The sequence below is a fragment of the Mycotypha africana genome (genome assembly GCF_025528875.1).
Source record: "Mycotypha africana strain NRRL 2978 chromosome Unknown BDF20scaffold_13, whole genome shotgun sequence".
Taxonomy (NCBI): Eukaryota; Fungi; Mucoromycota; class Mucoromycetes; order Mucorales; family Mycotyphaceae; genus Mycotypha; species Mycotypha africana.
In genome coordinates, this window is record NW_026515737.1 from 262,532 (window position 1) to 283,842 (window position 21,311).

General features: G+C 36.7%; 7 protein-coding genes across 7 annotated transcripts; 3 read left to right on the forward strand and 4 right to left on the reverse strand.

Annotated features, from left to right (window-relative positions):
* Nucleotides 1–67: 67 nt before the first annotated feature.
* Nucleotides 68–955, forward strand: BDF20DRAFT_917190 (GTP-binding protein rhoA; the record flags this gene model as incomplete). The annotated part of the gene is made up of 4 exons (XM_053084536.1): nucleotides 68–166; nucleotides 271–358; nucleotides 434–543; nucleotides 668–955. 4 exons carry the CDS (start codon nucleotides 68–70, stop codon nucleotides 953–955), a joined length of 585 nt encoding a protein of 194 aa, XP_052931493.1.
* A 2,460-nt stretch (nucleotides 956–3,415) lies between these two features.
* BDF20DRAFT_200518 (uncharacterized protein) lies at nucleotides 3,416–5,821 on the forward strand. The gene is made up of 7 exons (XM_053074901.1): nucleotides 3,416–3,495; nucleotides 3,578–3,657; nucleotides 3,738–3,810; nucleotides 3,887–3,994; nucleotides 4,118–4,205; nucleotides 4,288–4,378; nucleotides 4,466–5,821. The coding sequence occupies exons 1-7, from the start codon at nucleotides 3,477–3,479 to the stop codon at nucleotides 5,684–5,686; spliced, it is 1,680 nt and encodes a 559-aa protein (XP_052931494.1). The 5' UTR covers nucleotides 3,416–3,476; the 3' UTR covers nucleotides 5,687–5,821.
* BDF20DRAFT_926749 (uncharacterized protein) lies at nucleotides 5,822–10,418 on the reverse strand. The gene is made up of 5 exons (XM_053084708.1): nucleotides 8,002–10,418; nucleotides 7,715–7,912; nucleotides 7,473–7,649; nucleotides 6,979–7,399; nucleotides 5,822–6,897 (listed from the first exon to the last, which is right to left on the reverse strand). Exons 1-5 carry the CDS (start codon nucleotides 10,231–10,233, stop codon nucleotides 5,957–5,959), a joined length of 3,969 nt encoding a protein of 1,322 aa, XP_052931495.1. The 5' UTR covers nucleotides 10,234–10,418; the 3' UTR covers nucleotides 5,822–5,956.
* Nucleotides 10,419–12,722: 2,304 nt separating this feature from the next.
* Nucleotides 12,723–14,177, forward strand: BDF20DRAFT_898028 (uncharacterized protein). Its single transcript, XM_053082584.1, has 7 exons — nucleotides 12,723–12,910; nucleotides 12,999–13,193; nucleotides 13,265–13,294; nucleotides 13,365–13,524; nucleotides 13,591–13,704; nucleotides 13,791–13,800; nucleotides 13,875–14,177. The coding sequence occupies exons 1-7, from the start codon at nucleotides 12,841–12,843 to the stop codon at nucleotides 13,968–13,970; spliced, it is 675 nt and encodes a 224-aa protein (XP_052931496.1). The 5' UTR covers nucleotides 12,723–12,840; the 3' UTR covers nucleotides 13,971–14,177.
* A 131-nt stretch (nucleotides 14,178–14,308) lies between these two features.
* BDF20DRAFT_917194 (uncharacterized protein) lies at nucleotides 14,309–16,700 on the reverse strand (the record flags this gene model as incomplete). Its single annotated transcript, XM_053084537.1, has 6 exons — nucleotides 14,309–14,356; nucleotides 14,420–14,596; nucleotides 14,708–15,225; nucleotides 15,348–16,430; nucleotides 16,528–16,554; nucleotides 16,646–16,700. The coding sequence occupies 6 exons, from the start codon at nucleotides 16,698–16,700 to the stop codon at nucleotides 14,309–14,311; spliced, it is 1,908 nt and encodes a 635-aa protein (XP_052931497.1).
* Nucleotides 16,701–17,024: 324 nt separating this feature from the next.
* BDF20DRAFT_839782 (uncharacterized protein) lies at nucleotides 17,025–18,767 on the reverse strand (the record flags this gene model as incomplete). The annotated part of the gene is made up of 7 exons (XM_053079320.1): nucleotides 17,025–17,211; nucleotides 17,293–17,446; nucleotides 17,556–17,721; nucleotides 17,805–17,838; nucleotides 17,912–18,298; nucleotides 18,397–18,587; nucleotides 18,684–18,767. The coding sequence occupies 7 exons, from the start codon at nucleotides 18,765–18,767 to the stop codon at nucleotides 17,025–17,027; spliced, it is 1,203 nt and encodes a 400-aa protein (XP_052931498.1).
* Nucleotides 18,768–19,272: 505 nt separating this feature from the next.
* Nucleotides 19,273–20,525, reverse strand: BDF20DRAFT_898037 (translation initiation factor eIF 4e-like domain-containing protein). Its single transcript, XM_053082585.1, has 4 exons — nucleotides 20,090–20,525; nucleotides 19,909–20,013; nucleotides 19,629–19,843; nucleotides 19,273–19,554 (listed from the first exon to the last, which is right to left on the reverse strand). Exons 1-4 carry the CDS (start codon nucleotides 20,366–20,368, stop codon nucleotides 19,440–19,442), a joined length of 714 nt encoding a protein of 237 aa, XP_052931499.1. The 5' UTR covers nucleotides 20,369–20,525; the 3' UTR covers nucleotides 19,273–19,439.
* Nucleotides 20,526–21,311: the final 786 nt, after the last annotated feature.

Below are 21,311 nucleotides of genomic sequence, written 5' to 3' on the forward strand. Positions count from 1 at the left end.
CACTTTATTTTCCTTTCTTAATAACAAAAGTTAAAAAGTAAAGGATTCTGTCACTACACAAACTAACATGTCTGCTGAAATCAGAAGAAAATTAGTTATTGTTGGCGATGGTGCCTGTGGTAAAACCTGTTTATTGATCGTGTTCTCGAAGGGTACTTTCCCAGAAGTATGTATATAACGTCATCAAACAGAAAAGACATTGTGTTTAGGGTTCTATCTCGGTGGAAACAACGTTATTTAGCTAACTCTTTAATGTAAACAAATTTTTAGTTCTATGTACCTACCGTTTTTGAAAACTATGTTGCTGATGTGGAAGTAGATGGAAAACATGTCGAACTAGCATTGTGGGATACTGCAGGTAATTCAAACGAAACATAGCCTCTCAACTCTATTAGTATGCTGTCGACATAATGAAATAAACTCTATAATATAGGTCAAGAAGATTATGACCGTCTTCGTCCTCTCTCTTATCCTGATTCACACGTTATCCTAATTTGTTTTGCTGTCGATTCACCTGATTCGTTAGAAAATGTGCAAGAGAAGGTAAAGTGTAATCTATGTATGCAAACTCATCTCTGTTGAACGACGATTAGAAACAAATGGGAGACACAAAAACTTTAATCATGTTCACAGATAAACTAACAATTCAAATGATGGTATCTATTAGTGGATATCTGAAGTGCTTCATTTCTGTCAAGGTCTTCCTATCATTCTAGTTGGTTGTAAGAAAGATTTACGCAACGACCCCGCTACAATTGAGGAGTTGAGAAAGAATTCTCAAAGACCAGTTACCTATGAAGAAGGTGCGCAAGTTGCTAATAAGATCAGTGCTTATAAATATTTAGAATGCTCCGCAAAATCAGGAGAAGGTGTTCGTGAAGTATTCGAGCAAGCAACACGTGCTGCTTTGATGGTGACTAAGAAGAAGAAGTCCAAGATGTGTAATTTGTTGTAAAAAAAAAAGGAAAAAAAAGAACATGTTGTTCAGCTCGTTTATTCAACTGAGAAAACTTACTCATTAAGATGAAGCCAGAATAAAACACACAAACAAGCTCATTTCGATCAATATAAGTTTACTTAAATGCTGGTAGCAGCTGATAATAATTATGAAAGACGTACAACAATTTGCAAAGGAAACTGTGAGATATGAGGTGGTTGTCACTTAAGGTTGATAACTCTGCAACCTTAAAATACTTTCTTAAAAATGATACGCACATGCATGTGTCGATTAATGTACAGTGCGATTAGTAAATTTTGTCCGTTTTATCCATTTGTTAAGAAATTTATGGTCATTATCGAAAATTACCTTGTTCAAGAGAAATCTATTTCTCGTTTCCCTATAGATGTATTGCTACGGTGCTGCCTTGAAGCGAATTGTGTTTACTTCATTATCAGACGAAAGTTATTTTAAAGTTCCAAACTGATTCATGACGTAAAGCATAACCAGCATTTACATTGAACTTCGACGAGGCAACCTCTAAGTAGCTATGTGATCTAACATACAGAGGAAGACTGCCTAGGTTGATAAACTATGTGTTTGCTCTGCAGTAAATCTCCTATGGTTATAGCAATCTTAGGTCTGTTACATGCTACACAATAACTTGAGACAACAAAGTCGAGTGAGCTTTGGAGTGTCTACATTGGATTGAGAAGAGGAAAAGATTGGAGGTGCTATCTTTCGATTTTGGATTTATCACCATACCAAAACACAGGCCCATCGTCAATATCATTGTTAATTATTGAGCATCAACTGCATGTTAATAGTTTTAAGAGGGCTCATACTGTCCCAGTGAATTGTGAAATCATTGCCTGATTTCTTCTACTGCATTGGAATGGCAGCTTGGCTACCGATACCATCTTACTGTATCAAAGCTAGTTATTATAGTAGCTTTAGTTGTCTGTATTCATTTTTTTTTTTATGAAATAAACAAATTGATTGTGCTTTGTTGCAATTAATGCTTCCAGAACGCAGCAGAGGAAATGCAATACTATTACTTCTTAAAGAAGCAATTTCATCCGCACTGATAGAAACTTTACTTAAGATTATTTGATAGAACTATTGCAGCAAGAGTAAAATTGTCTCTTTGCCTCATATTCCCTTCGAGTTTGCATACTTCCAACCATCTCTTTCCCCAAATAAACCTGAAAATTAACATAAGGATCGTCAGTCCACTTGTAAGAACCCTTAATTATGACCCAACAACAGAAAGCTAGTTGACATCAGCAATAACAATAATCGGTTTACCTCCGAAAGGGACAGACTCAACAAACAAAATATCTTTATCCTGTCTCCATCTTAAAAAGAGATGTACCAAATATGCTCAACTTCACCAACGATTAAAACATAACGATGCTCCAATGTCATTTCCTTGGATGAGCAAGACTGTCCTGTCCCTTGACTTTTTTCACTTTTGAGAAACCGGTGAATCAAATGCAGAATGAGTCTTTAATTGAAAACAGATTCATATGTTAGTGCTGTGAGCCAAACGGAGAAGAATCTCCATCACTACCAAAGGCTTTCAAACAATGATTCAATGGGATTATCTACACAAACAGCACTGCTAGTAACTTAGAACGATGATATTTAAACAAATGTCCAAGAAATTCATGCTCTTTGTTGTTCAATTGTGAAACAAAAATTTTATACTCCTCTACTGGATACCGACCGAGAGGATATCTTTTCGAGGCAAAAGTACGCTGCAACTCTGTACTACTGCGCGTATAAATCAACAAATCAAGACCCAAAAACTATACAGAATTGTTACAGGCGATAACTTGTCAACAATTGGAATTTTGTTTTTTTAAATAGTATATAGATTTCAATTGGCAATCGATATACTATTTCTAGCACTCCAACAATAAATAATTTGTTTTATGAAATGAAGAGGAACCGTTGTAGATGAGCGAAGAGCAAAGCCTATGATGCAGAACTTCTATTTTATTGTTTTCTTACTCTTGTAGTTTGAATAATATGGCAAAAAGCAAAGTCCTTGCTAATAGCTTACTTTAAACAAATATTTATATGTATTTTTATGTCAATGAGATAAGGAGAAACCGTTTCTCTTGAAGGACAAAAGTAATGCTCAATAGCAACAGTCGATTTCAGAGCAAAGGACAAAATTTTCAAACTGTGCTGCTGTGGCGCGATAATTAAGAAACTCCTCTACTGTTTGCGAACATTTTCACAACACATTAAAAATCATATGAAATGTAGTGCAACATTGCTTAGAGTTTGTTTGAGTTCCTACTGAGAATGTTTCATCTGTAGCTAACATGTCACTATATACTGATGTTTACGCCTTGATTCAAAAGAAGAATGAGTGTGACAGGAATAACAGTCATTGATAGCAGGCCTTCGGAACGACCTCCTTATTTGCATTGTGAAAATATGCATGAGATCAGTAACTTTCTTTCGCTTTCTCTTTTTCCTTCTCAAAATCAATTTCAAAATAAGGGTCTAATTTTCATCCTTCTAAATGAGTCAAAGACAGTTCGGTAAAAGAGCCACCAATATCTTTCTTACATCGCTAAAAAACTAATAATTAGCTTAATATTTGTATTCATAACTTCCATATAGTTAAAGAGCTGCCAATCACTACTACAGTTGAAGCTCAATATCCACTTTCGTCCTTATTGGCGCCTTCGGCCGCACCTACGGTAAGCATTGTCTTAAAGGAATAGATTTGTCACAGATAAAGGCTTTTCTTGTGACAGATTTTTCTTACATATTTCACTAGAGTATACATAGGCATACCGGTTTTTGGGATAAAACGAACAAAGGCTACATAACCCCACTTGATACAATATCAGGTGAGTCATTCCACAAACAATTAAGTTAATTGATGTTGCAACTGACTTTTTATCCGCCACATTCCTAATGTTGTAGGTTTCATAACATTAGGCTATGGCGTTGTGTTCAGTGTCGCAGTAGGCTCTGTCTTAGGTGTGTTTTTATCAGTGTCAACACAGCCCGGCTGGATCCCAGATCCATTATGTAGGTCTAGCGTTGCAAATATAATTCATACAAAAGAAGCAAACCAACATGCGGGTGCCTATGATCTGGCTGGCAATTTTAACCCTGAAAAGTTTGAAGCGCTCTTCAATAAATATGCAAAAGCTGACAAGTCTCAACAGACTATTACAATTACTGAACTTATGAGAATGACAAAAGAGCAGAACAACTTAGGAAAGGATTTCAAAGCATGGTATATAGCCATATTGGATGAAAGTATAAATATAAATCCTGTTGTCTGAAAAGTCTAACGGCACCCCATAACACGTGTATAGGACCACCTCAATGATAGAGCTATGTGCTTTGTATTTCTTTACCGGCCATAAGGGTATCATGTCGAAGGAGGACATACAATCTGCGTATGATGTAAGTTTCTATTTACATTTTGACATGAATTAATAAAGTTAAATTCTTCATTCTTATGCCAATAATACATTAATCTGTTGAACATAGGGCACTTTCTTTTATCGCTTAAGGGACAAGAATAAATTACTTATTCAAGGTAAAGGGCATCAAATCAATAACCAGCCTTTGAAAGGAAGGTACTTGTCAAAATCTTCGAGCTCTATGGATATAAAAGCTATGGAACGCAAGATGGAGCTTTTGCTCAGTTCATTGCAGTCGAAAAGATCTGTTACAGGCAGATATGGAATTAACGATGCACTAAGCTATTTGCGGGAAACTGTTTCTGAACTGAAGAATCAAGCTGTGCCTAGTCCATTCAAACGTTCACCCTCAATGATTGATGGCGTTAAATCTCCTAAACCACCAGCTTACCGAAGAAGTAGAAGTCAAGGTGACATGATGACAATATCTCTTTCTGACGGCCTCACAGGGACCATGAAAAGATCTGAAGGTTTAATGAATTTACAAGACGAACTATCCTTAAACGAATTATCATCGAACTTCTTGATTAATCCTGACAATAATGAGGATGCTATTGGTGTTAGCGATACCCTTTTACGTACAGAAGCTGATACACACAAAACGCCCTTGTTTGCTGACGGATATGACAAAAATTGCTTCGTTGGTACGCCTGAATCTACCCCCAATGAAAAATACCTTCGTTCTCTTGTCTACGAAGGTGATACTCAGACAGGCAGGTCGACACCTGATAGTGGTAGACTATCTATGAATGACTTCCTAAATGAAGAGAATGAAGACAATCTTGAAAAGCTAAGCCAAGTACAATTAACCGGTGTCTTGAAAGAAACTGATGATCCCTCTCGTAACATTGAACAAGTGAATGATGATATCAGAATGGAACGAGAACTGATTCCAACACTAGAGCAAAACAATGAAAGGAAAGCTGATGATAAGTCACAACTATCGTATCAAGAACTACAAGAGAGAGTGGGAAGCAATCAAGACAGTGAGAATGACCAACTTAACAAAACCGGTTCTGAAGAGGAGTTGAGTGCTGGTCAGCACGAGCCTCAATTCAATGAGCAATCCACAGGAGTTACGAGGTCATTTTCCGTTTCTCCAATTGCTGTAGCTTCAACTCACTCCACTACTACACCTCTTCCATCTCCCCCTGAGTCCTTAAAGAAGAATCTTGAGCTTGAAGACAACAATAAAGATGCTTCGGAAGAAGTTGTCTCCAGCAGCAAGGAAGCGATTAAAAGCAATACTGGCTCTAAAAAGGGGAAAAAAGTTAAAGCAGTGAAATAGAAAGGACAGCACTCGCCAAACCTCACCATTCTAAATTGTCTCTATATTGGTTAACACTTTGCGTTTTAAGTAATGAAACTAACATACAATCCCAGTTATTGATGAATAACTGGGCATCTGATATTAAAAAATGTGACTCGACAAGTAAAAGCATACAAATAAATCAAAAGGTATGATGGTTTTCGACGATCATAGTGATTGTGAAGTGGTAAAGTTAAATAGTCAGAACTCCTGCATGAAGGTATAGTTGAAGTATCTACAAATTATGAGCTATTTGTGTTTCTTTTTGTCTTTAAAAGCTTTCTTTCTGAATAAAGTGTTCGCACGTAGAGCTATATTCTTAAACACCAAATCAGCTCGACGATGTGAAACTGTAGGTCGCACTTCGAAAAAGGTTGTCTTGCTATCATTACCATCATTCTGGCTTTTTAGGCTAGTACGATCATCGATATCATTACACTGATTTTCCGTTTTACTGGAGGAAGAGCCTTCCCCTAGATTAAGTGAACGCGAATGTCGTAAATAAGAGTCCCTGACATTATTATAAGATAAGAGTATTTCAGAGACTGGTCTTTTGAACAAATCAGCCGGATTTTTAATGATGGACATCCGTCTGCTATTTCCAGGACTGAAAGCAGAGAAATCAATGCGAGCTTTCAGAACAGGAGTGTAACAAACATCTGAAAACTTTGCTTCAAATGCCTTCTGTCGGTTGTTGCTAATGGTAACAGGTCTTTTTGGTAATCTCTCTGATGCATTGGAAAAAAAAAATTGTAAATCTTCCATGCTATGAGGGCGGCTATTTCGAGAAGGAAGTTTACGTGTGTTGACATTTTTGGCTTCACTTCGACCCAATTCGTGTAAATTGACATCGGAAATAGATGTTTTACTGTTTCGCTTTGAGGGAAGATTTGAACACGAAACAGCCGTTGCAAATGTAACGGTGCTAGCCATCGATTGTCGATTTGAGGGTTGCTCTGCTCCAAATGCAAATAGCCCTTCATTATACTTTAGCTCTCGCGGGTCAGAAGGTTGCGGATCAAGATTGGAGATAAAGATATTTCCCAGCAGACGCTCTGCTGGGTCTTCCTGACACAGTTGTTTTGACTCAGCTATTGCATTTTTCAGAGTGGTTATCCATAGATTTTTTTCTAATGCACTGAGCGCGCTCATTTCGAATCTGTGGTCATTATAGCGTAATACCCAACTAACTATAATATGTTGAGGTCACTACAAATTAGTATGTAATAGTGATACATACATTAGAAAAGTTGTACGTGGATTATATTTACCTTTATGTTCTGAGTGGTCTTCAATCTCACACTTTTGAAGTGGAAACCAATGTGTACCCTCATATCTATCGTCGTCTTTCGCTTTTACCATTATGCAATATTGCTTGAATAGGCCGCATCCCCTACGTTTGGCCCATCTTTCCTGGTTATAACGCACCTCGAGCGTTCCAATCAAGATACAGGGGCCAAGCATTTCAGCCCAGAAAAAGGGTAAGCGCCAATCTGGTTCTATTCTGGAAATGAATAGTTTTGTTTTCTTTACGGCTTGCATTTGTGCTTTCCGTTCGTTTATTTGAACGAGAACTTGATGATAAAGTGCTTTGGCTTCTTCAAGTGTACGATATTCTTCCGAAGTTTTATCCTCAATACCCTTGGCGATAGCAGTAATTAGTAGGTTATAACGGCAAATGCGCTGAAAAGGCTGGATATGTAAAGAGTTAGAAAAGAATTTGTCTTTTGTTTCTGTGATGAATGATGATAATCTGTCAACGTACAAAATGCAAATAATCCTCAAAGGTAACCTTGATGTTGTTGTAAATTACCCATTGAAATCGTCGAATTTGAGACATTGTAGTAAAGAACCTATCATTGGTCTTTTCGAGATGTTCAACTAATTTTAAGGCTGCTTCATGCCCAGTACAAAAGTCTACATAAATATCGAATTTCGGTGCCTTTGGTGTTGTGGAAATTAGGTCAATAATAATTCATACTTGTTAACAACCGATTGGTTTCTTACCCATTTTTTTAAACATTTTGCAATATTAAGCAAATTTTTATAAGAGCAACAGTAGCCTATGCCATCTGTAGTCCTTGCAGCTTCTAACTCCTCCTTAAAGGCCTCATGGAATTGATACAATTCTCTTCCGTTACGCATTAGAACAGAACGAATCTCGTCTGTTACGATACCTGCTGATTCCATCAGTCTGAAATAATGCTACAGAAATCGAAACAACATTATAAATGGTTTACAGATACTGAAGTCTTCTTAAATAAATAAACAAAAGCGAAATTTTCGATATTTACCTCAGAGAGACCTTCAAGTTGTCGATTATAAGCGTCTTCTGTTTGATACAATTCATTTATAGCATTCTCTAGGTACATCAACTTTCTGTCTTCTTTTGTGACCTCTTTTACCGAAACTGTTGAACCTGCGTAACTGCGTAAAGGCTGATCGAAACGCCCATAAGTATATTTTGCCCGTAGGTTATCTTCCGAACAGAGCGAACGAGCAGGGGAGAATTGGTCATAAGGAAAGTCATGAAATTTGCCATCATCCCACCAGCGCTCTCTCGGCTGGGGTGTACGTTCTCGCCAAGGGTATTCGTAAGGCACTTGTATTCTACCCAAGTCATCATCGGTTTCGAGACCAGGTACAGATCGGTGGGCCAACTTATTGCGGTTAAAAATATCACTGAAACGCGACTCTTGCCAGTATTCGCGCATCGTATCCCACATTGGGTCCTTTTTATTCCATAGTGCTGTATCAGAACGTGTTCGTCGTTGTTGGGCGAGATACAGTTTCCAACGTATAGAAATGTGGTTTCTTTTGTCATCTTCTTCCTGTAATCTTTTTAATAATGCTTCTGAAACGGTATCACTATTCAAGGATGATTTAGCTGATGACGATGATGATACCAGTATGATGGAGTCTCTTCTAGTCGCTGCGAAATATTTCATAATGACTGCTGTTACGACTGATAAATATCGCTTGGATCCATATTTTCTCTTCTTTGACTTTTCTTTCTGGCTCTCCTTTTCTATATACCTAGCTGATCGCGTTTGTCTACAAAGACTGAAAATAGATGAAATGCTTATGTCTCGATTAATAAGTCTTAACCCTTTCTTGACATTAACAGGCGATGGTATGGGTGTTTTCTCTACATTTTCAGTAGCAGGCTGAAGTTTGACACAGTTTTCGTTATCTTCAACAACGCCCAAATTGTACTTTTCTTCGCTGCTATGCGGTAAGTCAGGCTTGGCTTCCTTTGTTTCTCCATTAATTAGTTTAAAGTTAATCTTTTCTTGACTATCAGCAACAGGAAGTTGTATATCGTCAACAATTTCGTCAATGTCGGTAACAGTGCTTAAGTTGGCTTTTTTCCTGGAAAAAGTAACAGGATTGAGATCTACTTCTTTATCAACTACTAAGTTGAGAGTAGGTGGTCCTTCAGTATCAATAGCACAAATGTGTATGGCTTTTCCTTCAGTAGTAAGAGTAGGGCTAAGTTTTGCCTTTTCCTCAATATTGATGTGCAGACCTGCCGCATCTTTTCTCAGGATATCAATTGTTGGGTTGAGCTCAGCTTTCTTTCTACCATTAGAAATAGCAACAGGTTCAACACATTCCTTGATAATATTGACAGGTGTAAACCTTTCGTCACCTTTGATACAAATAACCGTGTTAGGCTTGGTTTTTTCTCCAATTTCTATAGCAGGGTTAAGGACATTGTTTTCTTCATTAATCTTCGCAGAATCAAGGTCAATAATGTCTCCATTATGATCGGTGAGGTTAGGATTAATATCAGTTTCGTCTTCATTGTTGACATCAGGACTACTGAACATAAGACTCTTCTCAATATGAGCAAAATGATCATGATTGACTATTTCTACATTATCAATTATTGGGTTGTAACTGTTACTATCGTCATCATTAGTGTCAAGATTAAGCTCGGCTTCTTTACTTGTTGTGTAAGGACTGTGAGTAACGTTCCTTTCGTTATAAATTTCCCGACTCGATTGTATTTCCTCATTGTTATCAATAATACTGAGCACGACTTCGTCTAAATTCGCATTAACAATTTTATTCTCCTCTTCCGTAACTGGACTGAATTTGACATTGATATCTGCGGCTTTCTTCTCGTCATCTCTAGAAGATTTAGATAATAATGACACATCCCCACTGGCAGACCTACGATGTAATCGTTGAGGTATATCGTCTTCTGATACAGGTGAAGCAGCCTTCTCAACTGCTCTAACACTAGCAATATTTGTTTCAATAGCTTCTGAATTATTATTTGCCAAGACACTATCCTCATTTATAGTGTTATCCACATTTATTGCGTCTTCCACGTGAATCAATGTCATTGACGTAATTAATACATTTTCCTCGACCGTAATAGCTGGCTCATTTCTTGAATAATTGTTGCTGACTTCTTCTTCCGCAAGATCTATTGTCTCCTCGCTTTCGGTTATGACTTTTTCATCGACATCTTCTAAAGGGTATTCTACTGGCTGGTCTACAGTTGTATCAGGCATATTGTTATTAAATGTGATGATTTTAACGCTGATCTGGAAAAGAAGGGGAAAAAATGAATATGAACTTTCATTTCTAGCTTGGAAAATCAATTTAAATCTAAACCTTCTGGTTGATTTATAATTCGGGTTAAGCAAAGAATGTATGCAATTTTTGAACACAAGAAGATTAGCTATTTACTCTCAACGAAGAAATGATCGAGTATTCGCTCAAAGCTGTAGTTTGTACTAGTATCCACTTCATGGAAATGTTAAACTTGATTCCGATTGTATAGTGTCTCTATTTTTTTCATTAGACTGTCCTATATTAAATGTTCAGATTGAAATTTCAACTCGAAGGATCAATTCACAAGTTAAGCTTTAGATTTCCTTTTCTGGTCATTTTGAAACAGGAAGGTAGCCCCAATATGCAGGAAATGACTAGTGAGGTGGAAATTCAGAGTAACAGACAAGTAAAATGTATTAGACATCGGTCATTTTCTTACAGGATAATTTTTTGTGAGCTACGGGGCCCGCATCCTTGGTAGACAATTATATGTATAACAATGTATGATATTTATAGATGTAGAAGGGGATCTCTTGAAGGTTTTATACACATCCCGCATGTTTCCAACGATACAAATCTTGACTTTTCATGAGCTGGAGTAAATGCACATATCTGACAATCGCGTTAACAATCGGTCTATCCGTACATACGTCACTATACACATAGGCCTCAAAAAATAAATTCTTCGATTGGGCTTTCTATTTTTCTTTGAATTTTATCCATTTGTTGTTTCTTCTTTCATTCACCACCATGAAAGTGCAGCTATCATTGAAAACATTGTTTATGTTGTTGTCCCTTGAATGCATTTATCATCAGTTATATATTCAACAAATGAAGTAGCAGTGTTATTACTCACAACATATGCAAAGTGTGCACAGCAGAATACTATAAAACTTATTCAAGCATCAGTGAACGTAATCAACAATGGAACCTTTGAAAAGTTACAGCGTCTTTCAACAAATACACGTTCGTTTGCTTAATCTTTTTGTACGGCATTTTAAGGAACCACAAAAAGTTTTATAAAATGTTGATAGCAAACTTCAGCATTTGCTTGCTTTTTTTTTTGTTTTGCAAATAGTTCAATGAAAATTTTGGTTGCATTTAGGCGGAAGTTGACTTAGCCTTAGCTTTAACACTGCTTTTTGGAAGATCTGGTCGTTGGGAAAATAGCATATTGCTTCATTAATGCATTATTTGTAATTGGCATATTATACATGTTTTATCACCTGCGTAGATCATTTTATTTATTGCCATCTCAGCATTTGATAATTGTACATACGGCTTCAGAAGTAAACTATACAAAGTCGTTTCACAAGCAAAGCTATTTTTTTAAGTAGATTCACTGCATAACATTTATCCTTCTAGTACAGATAATTGAATTTTTCGTACTAACGAATTTGCATTTATGATGGCACATGTAATGCTTGCTTGAACCATTAGACTGCAGATAGTGACCGCGTCAAAATTGTTTATAAGAATTAATAAGCATCACCAGTACCATCTTAAACTTTCAATATTGACCCTGTAGTCCTTAAACTTCAACGTTGCGCGCTAGTCGGGATGTAGAATCAAACAAGACAATAATTTTGTTAGTTAAATATAATTCCCCACTCTACAGATTTTTATAGACAATTAGCATTGATTGTTGACTAACAGCATTGTTTCCAAAAGGGCTTAAGATCAAATAGTAATACATTTCGTATGTAATTCATTGTAAAACAATTTTAGACAAATCTAACCAATTTGTTATAACAAGTATATGGTGAAGAAAACAGTTCACCGTTGATATTAGAGCCAGATTTGGAACAAAGTATAATCTAGTCAGTCCGCAAAACACAAGTTGATGTCTGGAGTTATGACTACTTGTCTATTCGTAGACAGACACAAAGTATGGCCAATGCTACTGATTAATATTTCGAATTGCCCAGTAAACTAAACAGTTTGAAAATTAACAAGATTATTGACGAGCCAGAAGAATAGTCCAGCCTAATTCTTAAAGCCGCTATTAAGTCATATATATCGCATCAACAGAATGATACATCCGAATAGTTGAGTCTCTATGGTTCATCCTAGTGGAGACGCTCTATGTCTACTGGTTCAAATTTATTCTAATAGTGTTCTACAAAATGAAACATATTTTGGATAATGTAGTGACCAGAAATACCTCAATTAAAGTGTCATTGTTAAAAGAGTATCAATATGTACGAACTGACAAAATGATATCAACATGCACTGTCTAAGGACGTTTGAAGGGTTACTCTTCGTCAAATCTATATGTTATTAGAAGAATCTCAGCTGATTTTTATTCTTGAAGGACACCGAATTAAAGAGGAGGATCTAATCTTGAAAATAGAGTGGCATCCAATGACAGTTTCTTGATGAAAAGGGCAATTGTGTGTTGAATCATAAAAAGCCCGCTTGATGGAAATATCTTTCAGTCACGAGTTTCGGATGATAAAAATTTACCTATCCTTGAACTTGCTATGGGATCAGGCTCTAAGCTTCTACCTTCTTTTTTCTCTCTTTTTTCTCCTACTCTCGGCAAAGCATAATAATTATAAACTATGGAAGAAGAAGCATTGAACCCACGTCGAATTGCCACACCTGTAGAAGATGATGGCATGAGTTGGCCAAGTAGGTTTTACTTTATTCAATTCAATAATAACCTATTGAATAAATGACAAATAATTTGTAATGACATGGATGGCTGCTCAATCTATAGGTCTAGGTGCTCGTAAACGTCGTGATGAAACACCAGAGCAACGAGTGGAACGGGAAAATAAAATAGCAGATGCAGTAAAAACAATTTTGACATGCATTGGCGAAGACCCTGAAAGAGAAGGGTTACTTAAAACTCCAGAACGCTATGCTAAAGCGCTAATGTTTTTCACCCAAGGATATGAAAGAAATATTCATGGTAACGCTATTAATAGATAAAATGTGTACATGAGAGTAACGACTAAAGCAGGATGATACCATTCGATATAGAGGTGATTAATGATGCTGTGTTTGAAGAGGGTAAGAATAGAATGCTAGTAAAGAAAGAAGAATTGTTTGGCAATCAGGTCACTGAAAAAATGAAACATAGATCATGATGAAATGGTTCTTGTTAAAGATGTTGACGTATTTTCACTTTGTGAGCATCATATGGTTCCCTTTATGGGTAAGATTCATATTGCATATATACCCAATCGTCGTGTTGTAGGCTTAAGTAAACTAGCGAGAATTGCGGAAATGTTTGCAAGAAGGTAAGCCCACATTTGTTCTGATTGGTTTTCGTGTGGACCAGCAAAACTGAAATAAAAAAATTTAAGACTCCAAGTTCAGGAACGTATGACAAAGCAAATTGCTACAGCACTGATGGAAATCCTTCAACCTCAGGGTGCTGCTGTTGTCATGGAATGCTCTCACCTGTGCATGTGTTCAAGGTAAAGGATCACAAGTTGACATAATTGACTTTTTTAGTATTGTAACACTAACTGTTTCCCACGGGACTTTCTATTTTATTCTGTAGAGGTGTGCAGGTAAATGATGGAAGAAAATGAAACGTGGCTCAGTGAAGAACATACTGACTTGTTCTTTTTTATAAAAATAATAGAAACCTGGAAGCTCAACTATCACGAGTTGTATGTTGGGCGTCTTCCGTAGTAGCCCGCGAACAAGAGAGGAATTCCTTAATTTAATTAGACGTTAATCAGTAGAAGTTTTCTCATACACACAACAAGATTCTTACATCCTGAAATCCCCACATAAACTCCATCAACAACAACATGCTCTTTTTGATTATCTCATGAATTATATCTTTCTTTTTCTTTACCTTTCATTATATGTATGTATATATCCCATCTCACTAGCTTGATAAAATAAACTGCGATTTTGTTCCACTGTACACATGAGTTTAGAAGGCTTATATGCATTTTATGAGTAAAATGGTAATCTATCGAAATATGGTGCATGATGATTTTGAAGTATATATTAAATATTTAGGGTGTGCTGTAAGTTGAGGTTGGGCATCAGCTAAGGAGCTCATTATTATTTGGCAGCCTTTCTCATGCTAAAAATCTTGATACCGCTATCAATCTACAAAGAATGGCTATGAGTATATAAACAAGCAAACTGGCAATATTTCACAATGTAATATACCTTTTCAAATGAACGTATTGAGGGTGTCCTTTGACTTGAGTTGCTTTTGGGTGGTTTTATTGAAGCCTTTCTCCCAATAGATGAAAATAAACGACTTGATTTTGTTCTTAAAATGTTGGCTTGTGCTTTTTTACTATTATTTGATTCCAACGAAATGATACTACTGTTATCCCTGTTCTATAGACGTAGAATATTAAAAAGCAAGCAAACAAAAAATCATGTATATAAGCGGAGAGTGAGTAAAAGAGTACTTGAGAAAACTCTAAAAGTAGTCTAGACAATAGTTACCTCCTTCCTGTCATTATTACTGATAGTGAACGGTATGTTTATTGGGACTAGCCGTGACCAGGCTTCGTTATAGTCAAACGAGCCTTTTGTTTGCTGTAATGGTATATCGATCGGTAATTCTGGCAGTTGCGGCTGCAGTGTTAATGTACTTGGATCCATAGTTCCATCTTGAGAATGAGGCGTTTGCTGCTGTTGTTGTCTTGTTCTGATATTCACGTTTTCAATGTCCATTGAACGTTTGTCTACAGTAGTTCCATTCGCAATAAGGACAGGGTTGCAATAGTTTGAACATTCTTCATTGGTAGATGATAAAGATCCACTCGTCAACTGAAACACATTGTCATTACTGGTGATTTTATTCTTTCTGCCTGAAAGCGAAGTCAAAAAGCCTTTTTTGACCGTTGATCGTCTAACAGTCTGTATCAATCTTGAATTCTCTTGTTTGGGTGCCTCGCGTTTTCTTTTGAGCCATTGTCGCATACTACTATCAGCATGCATACACTGATGAAAAGCAGCGTCTAATTAGTAAAAGAAGAAATGAACAATGAGTTATATGCGTTTTCAGTATCTCCATGTCTCTAAAGTAACAAAAAAAATAAAATAAAAAATATATATATATAGTGATAGAAGCTTTTCCTACCATACGCTTGAGTCCTGGCCTTCTCATTTTTCATTTTCATCGTGTGAAATAGTGTAAGGGATGTATGTCTGGAGCCATTACGATAACTTAGGGTTAAACAGTCTGGTAACCTTGGTGGCAAATCTGCTCCTGATTTTGACTGCCGCGCCTTCTCTTCCTTTTCTTTCAGCTTTTGGTATTTTAGTTCTTTTGCTCGTTGCTCTAAAAGATCAGATAAGCCTTCATTTGTGCTGCCTTTCTCTTCAAAAATTGTTTGAAAAGTGACCAGCGATGTCAGCAAATCATCACCTGTCTCATCTTCTTTCCAGGAAATTTTGTAATCATCACTTTGTTGTTGTTTTTGCGGGAAACGGTAGCAGGATTGCTCTTCTAAACTTATCGTATTTCGAGAAGATACTCCACCAGCTGCTAAATCCTTCGTTTGCTGACTTACAATCAGTTTTCTTCTCTGCTTTTCAGTACGATATATACTGTCATCTTCTGGATACTCAGGTGGTGGCATGTGCTTTTCATAAGACTTTATTGTGGGTGTCTTTCTCAATGTATTGGTTCTCTTTTTTGACGATGTTTTGTTGGCTAACTGCTGCTGTGCTGCTTCACCTGGTGGATTGATTATTGTATTTAAAACGGATTGGTGCCGTTTGAGAAGCGCTTCCTGATTCTCTTTCACAGCATCTAGCGTTTTCTCATTAGAAGTAATAGCAGCAAATTGTTCAGGGCAAGCTCGAGATGATAGGTCATTCTCTGTACTAGTGCCTGTCTGCAATTTGTCCAGTGGAGTATAGGCATTTATGGTGCTAAGTGCTTTTGGCGCTATACTTCTGAAAGTGACCGCTCGTCGTCTCTGTCTTTGGCATTTATAGCAAACACAATCGCTATTGCCCGTGCATGCTTCTGTTGTTTTTGCTGTTGCTGAAGATGGCGCTGATGATAATATGGACTGAAGATATAAATCACTAGTTGTGGTATTGCTGCTGGAATTGATGGATGCCGCATTTAATAAACATGATGAATCACTGTCCTCCAATTTTAAATCTGGCGATGAAAGTTCACTGATTTCGATTTTTTTCGACTCATCTTCCACTATATTTAGCATGAGATTGGTTTGTTGGGATGAGTCTGTATATGCAGAAGATAATTGTCGGTTCAATCAAAGAACATTTTTAATCTTGAGACTTACGAACAAATTTGAATTTATCGGACCATCCTATGAAAAAAAGGAAAGCAAAAGAAATATGTCAAAAATGAAATTTGGAGTTAAGAGAACTAAGTACATTTTCACTCTCTGACGATAATACCTTTGGTTAACTTTTCAAGGTCTAACCCCATCGTTGCTGCTGTCGTTGTAGTCATTTTGAAGTCTGCTTAATCAGGACTAAAAAACTCAGCTAGGTTGTTCCCCGAGGTTCAAGATTCTCAGGAACGTAAAAATAAAATCTGAGTTCTGTAAATGAAAAGACGAGAAATGCAAAGAAAAGCAAGGAAAAGCAAAGAAAAGGTGTAGGACTATCAAGAAAGTAGATATAAAGGAGAGTAAAAGACATTTAGTTACGAAAGACGAATTCAGTCGATTTTTTAGCATTATTGTTAAACACAAAAAAATATTAGAGTAACATTATCTAATACTGCACGCTTGTCTAAACATTGGTTTACTTTTCTTTAAAAGGCAATGCAGGTTTACTGCAATTTGCCCTTTTTAAAGTTAGTAACCATCTTTTCAAACATAACGTCGTCAATGAATACATCTGAAGCTGTTTTTGCAAGGCAAATGGCTGCACGAAGTACATTTTTATGTGCTTCTTCGGTGGCTGCTGCTTTTGCAAATTCGACCGTATGATTTGCTGCAGTCGTCCCAATACTAAAGCTATATAAAGGATATGCAGGCATTAATTACCCATCATCTGTCATTCTTGCTTATAGAAATCTCGAGAAAGTAGTCATTTACCTTGGATGCAATCCAGGTACAACGTAACTTATATTGCCAAAGTCAGTACTTCCACCAACTATAAGCTGTTCGTCAGTACGATCTAAGTATGAGACACCTTTATCGCTCATATAAGATTTGAACGATTCTCCTAAAACATCATTTTGAAACACGTCTAAACGTATATAATACAAAGTTAACAAAATCTCAATCGTGACATTATCTTTTCTTTCTTTTTGTAAACTCCTAACTTTGATCTATTTTTATGTACTATCGTTACGTACCATCAATCTGGCCCCAAGGCGCCCATGTAACTTTATGAGTACAACCAGTTGCTTTTGCAGCAGCTTCGAAACAATGTTCGAACTTGATCTTAAGCTCGTTCAACTGTTGACGTGTGAGTGATCGAATATAGAACTCACCAGAAGCATATCCTGGAATAACGTTTGCCTAAATCGCAAAAAAAAAAAGTAAAAAAGTTTAGCACCCTGCAATTTTATAGAAAAATGCAGATATTTCTATCGTAACGTTACAGATTTTCCTCCATCAGTGATAATACCGTGAATCCTAAAAGAATTAAGATTGAGTAAGTGCTTTATACTGATTCAATATTTTGTGCTAGAACCTCTGATCGAATTACCTGTTTGATGGTAAAGTCTGCTGTCTCAATAAGCCTATATTATCGAAACTCTGCATCAAAGCGTCTAACGCATTGACGCCCTCCCACGGCGCCATGCCAGCATGCGACTGGCGACCGAAGAACTCAACTTTAGCGGAATCCAACGCCAAGAAAGAAGTAAAGACACTGTCCCATGGTCCAGGGTGAAGCATCATTGAGAAATTGATCATCTCGTCTATCTTTCCCTTTTTGACAAACTGAATTTTGCCACTCGTGGTTTCCTCAGCAGGTGTTCCAAAGAGATAAACAGATCCCTTTATCAGATTCTGTTCTAATAGATTCTTGAATGCTAAAGCACAAGCAACTCCAGCAATGGCTATTAAATTATGACCACAGGCATGTCCAACACTGCAGGGTTTAATTAGTACGGTATGAAGACAGTTAGCATAGCCGCAATAAAAAGTACAACAGGCCTCGAGGCTGTAATACATCTTTGTCATTGTTACCCAGGAAGTGCATCATATTCGCTACAAAATCCAACTTTACGACCTTCTTTACCATTCGAAAATTCCGCTATAAAGGCAGTACTGAGGCCAACTACACCCCGAGTCACCTTGAATCCGTTTACTTCAAGATAATTACACAGCAACTCTGATGCTTTTTCTTCCTTGTTGCCCAGCTCCGGATTATTATGTATCTGAGCAGAATTGCAGTGACAGGATATCATTAACGCACAGAATGAGAAAGATAAGAAAAGGCTGATATAACATGCTCACTTATTTCAAACTCTTACCTTCAAGCTGATAGTTCTCAATTCCTGCTCATGTTTCTCAATAGTATCAGTTATAACCCTATCTATTGTTCCTGAAGGCGTCATTTTCAGTTATTTTTGTTTTAGAGAAGAAAGATATATCCTCATGTCATACAAAAGACGGATTGAAAAATAACAGGGAAATTTTATGTGGGGGTGGACGACATTTTTATCTTTCCGCGCCAACTACTGTCCGAAGCTGTTTGGTTCTCAGTACAACATATAAAACAGGACTAAATGAACAAGGAAGCTAACAAGCACCATCGACCGTCGAAATTTGATACTTCTTCCTTTCCCATATCCTCATGTTGTTCTTGCCAAACACAGTTGGCGCATAAAAAGGCATCAAAGCTTAGAATTAGGCTTCCCAATGAGTACTGCCGTTGGTAAACCTTTATTTGTAATGCACGTTCAAAGCACCCATAATGCGGAGAAGTTGAAACTTAATTAAGCAATCGGACTCAAGAGCATTATTCAGGTCTGTTCTCAACAGCATAAATCAAGATAATATTTGCATATCTGAAGAGGCTTTTCTTTCATTTATCTTCGTTACTCAAAGGCCTCACCGACATGATAAATCTATGGTAATGATAGAAAATCGTCCAATGGTTGGTTAAGTCAAGCGTAATAAAAAAAAAATGAAAGCCAATGAAGTGTTTATTTTTATTGCGAATTCGACATAGAAACTATTTACAGCGGCTGTCAATCTTTGTTTTAGAAAAGTACGCGTTCCTTCTTTCATCGAAAAACGTCAGTGTTACGGAAAGAGGAGTTGTCTCGAAGTGCATCATTATGTGTTTTATATTCCATTGTAGTATCTGGAGGTAGGTTCAAATATTTTTTGATAGTATCTCTAGATGTTATTTTAAATAAGGACCATAATTAGAACAGTTGACAATCATACACAACTCGTTGTGGAATTATTACCTAATCTTCAAATTGATCTTTCCGTTAGATGATGTCTTGTTCCAAACGGAAATGATATCTTCTGAACCACGAATGGATAATACTAAACCACATATCTCATCTTCTACATCAAACTGATCTCCAATGATAGCCAGAACTAAACTTTCCCAGTACCGACTTGCTAAACCTTTTTTGATTCTAACAATCCATTTTCCGCCATTTATATTTACATTATCCTGTAATGCAATTGTAAATCGTTTAATGAAAGCGACAAAAAGGTTAAAAATCTTTTCTCTGTTACCTCCCAAACAGGGCGAACACCATCTTTAAATAAGGAATAATCACTGATATTGGGTAGTTCACTTGGTCTAGAAAGTCGACTATACACTGCCCAAAACTCTTCAACCTAAGTAAATGTATTGTAGACATTAAGTAAGGGATAAAACAATTATTACAGTTGACAACGAACAGTTAGAACTTACTGTCTTGAAACTGGCAATCCTTTTCATCGCTGCTTCATAATCAGTAATTTTCTCTCCTCGCGATCTATGCATAAACCAAAATACCCAACCATATTTCAATGGATGATATTGTTGTACTGCTCCAGTTTGTTGTTGTTGTTGCTGTTGTTGTTGGTAGTGGTGCTGCTCAAGGTTCATAGTAAAAGGTTGGTTGTCCATAGTATGTTGACTCGAGTTAAGAGTAGTATTATTATTGGTCATTGTACTCATAGTGTCTAACATTGATGTCGTATGTTGCATGTGAGCGAGATTTGAGGATCCTTCTCTCTAAAAATAATAAATTATTGTTGTCCTCGAAAGGGCTGTATGACTAATAGAGTAAATATGAAGCAGGATATAAAAGTAAGTGTATGAATGTAAATTATAAATACTCAAAAGGGAGGAGCAGGATGAAATTGTATGCCTTTTTCTAAAATCTGTCAATTTTTTTTTTTTTACTTTTTGCAGGCTGGATCTGAAAGTTGAAAAGGCACAGCACATCGTCGCCCTTTTGGCTCTTCCCGCTACTGGGAGGTTAATCACATCAATATGATAAAAAGACTATGTTTGTAATAGAAGCATGTACGTCATGGGAAACACTACTTTCAGTGCAGACAAAGAACTGCATATTTGCATTTGAAAATAAATTTATGTTGAAGAAGCTTAATTGAACAAGAAGGAAAACGAGAAGCCCTGATGTATGCTAACATATGTTCATACAAGAGAAGCATGAAGGATCTGTTCCAACGATTTGTTTCGAAATTTGAATGCTTAAAGTTTGATGTACTATGATTTTAATATGTATCAGAATATGGATTTAGGCTTCTGTTTGTATAACGAGGCTAAATTGCAAGGCCCTTCGCAGCAATCATAATGATTATGCTGTATAGCTGCTTTTCTCTTGTATAAACTACAGTAAATAAAGGTGCAGGTTGTCTTACAGTTTCGACAGTAAAAATACTTGCTCGGGAGTGAAAAGATATTCCTCACTCGGCTTCAGTTCACTCACAAAGCGACTTTGAATATACCTTTTAAGAATTAAGCAGGGTATTATAATGGCATGTTGGTTACGCAACTATCTCTCTAAATAATCGTCTTCTTCGCTTTAAATGAACTGTAGTGGTATACATTATATATAAGAGCAAGGCTTCGATAAACATTTGGTTGAAGCTGACATTCTAGTCGAGAGTCACTACAATGCTTT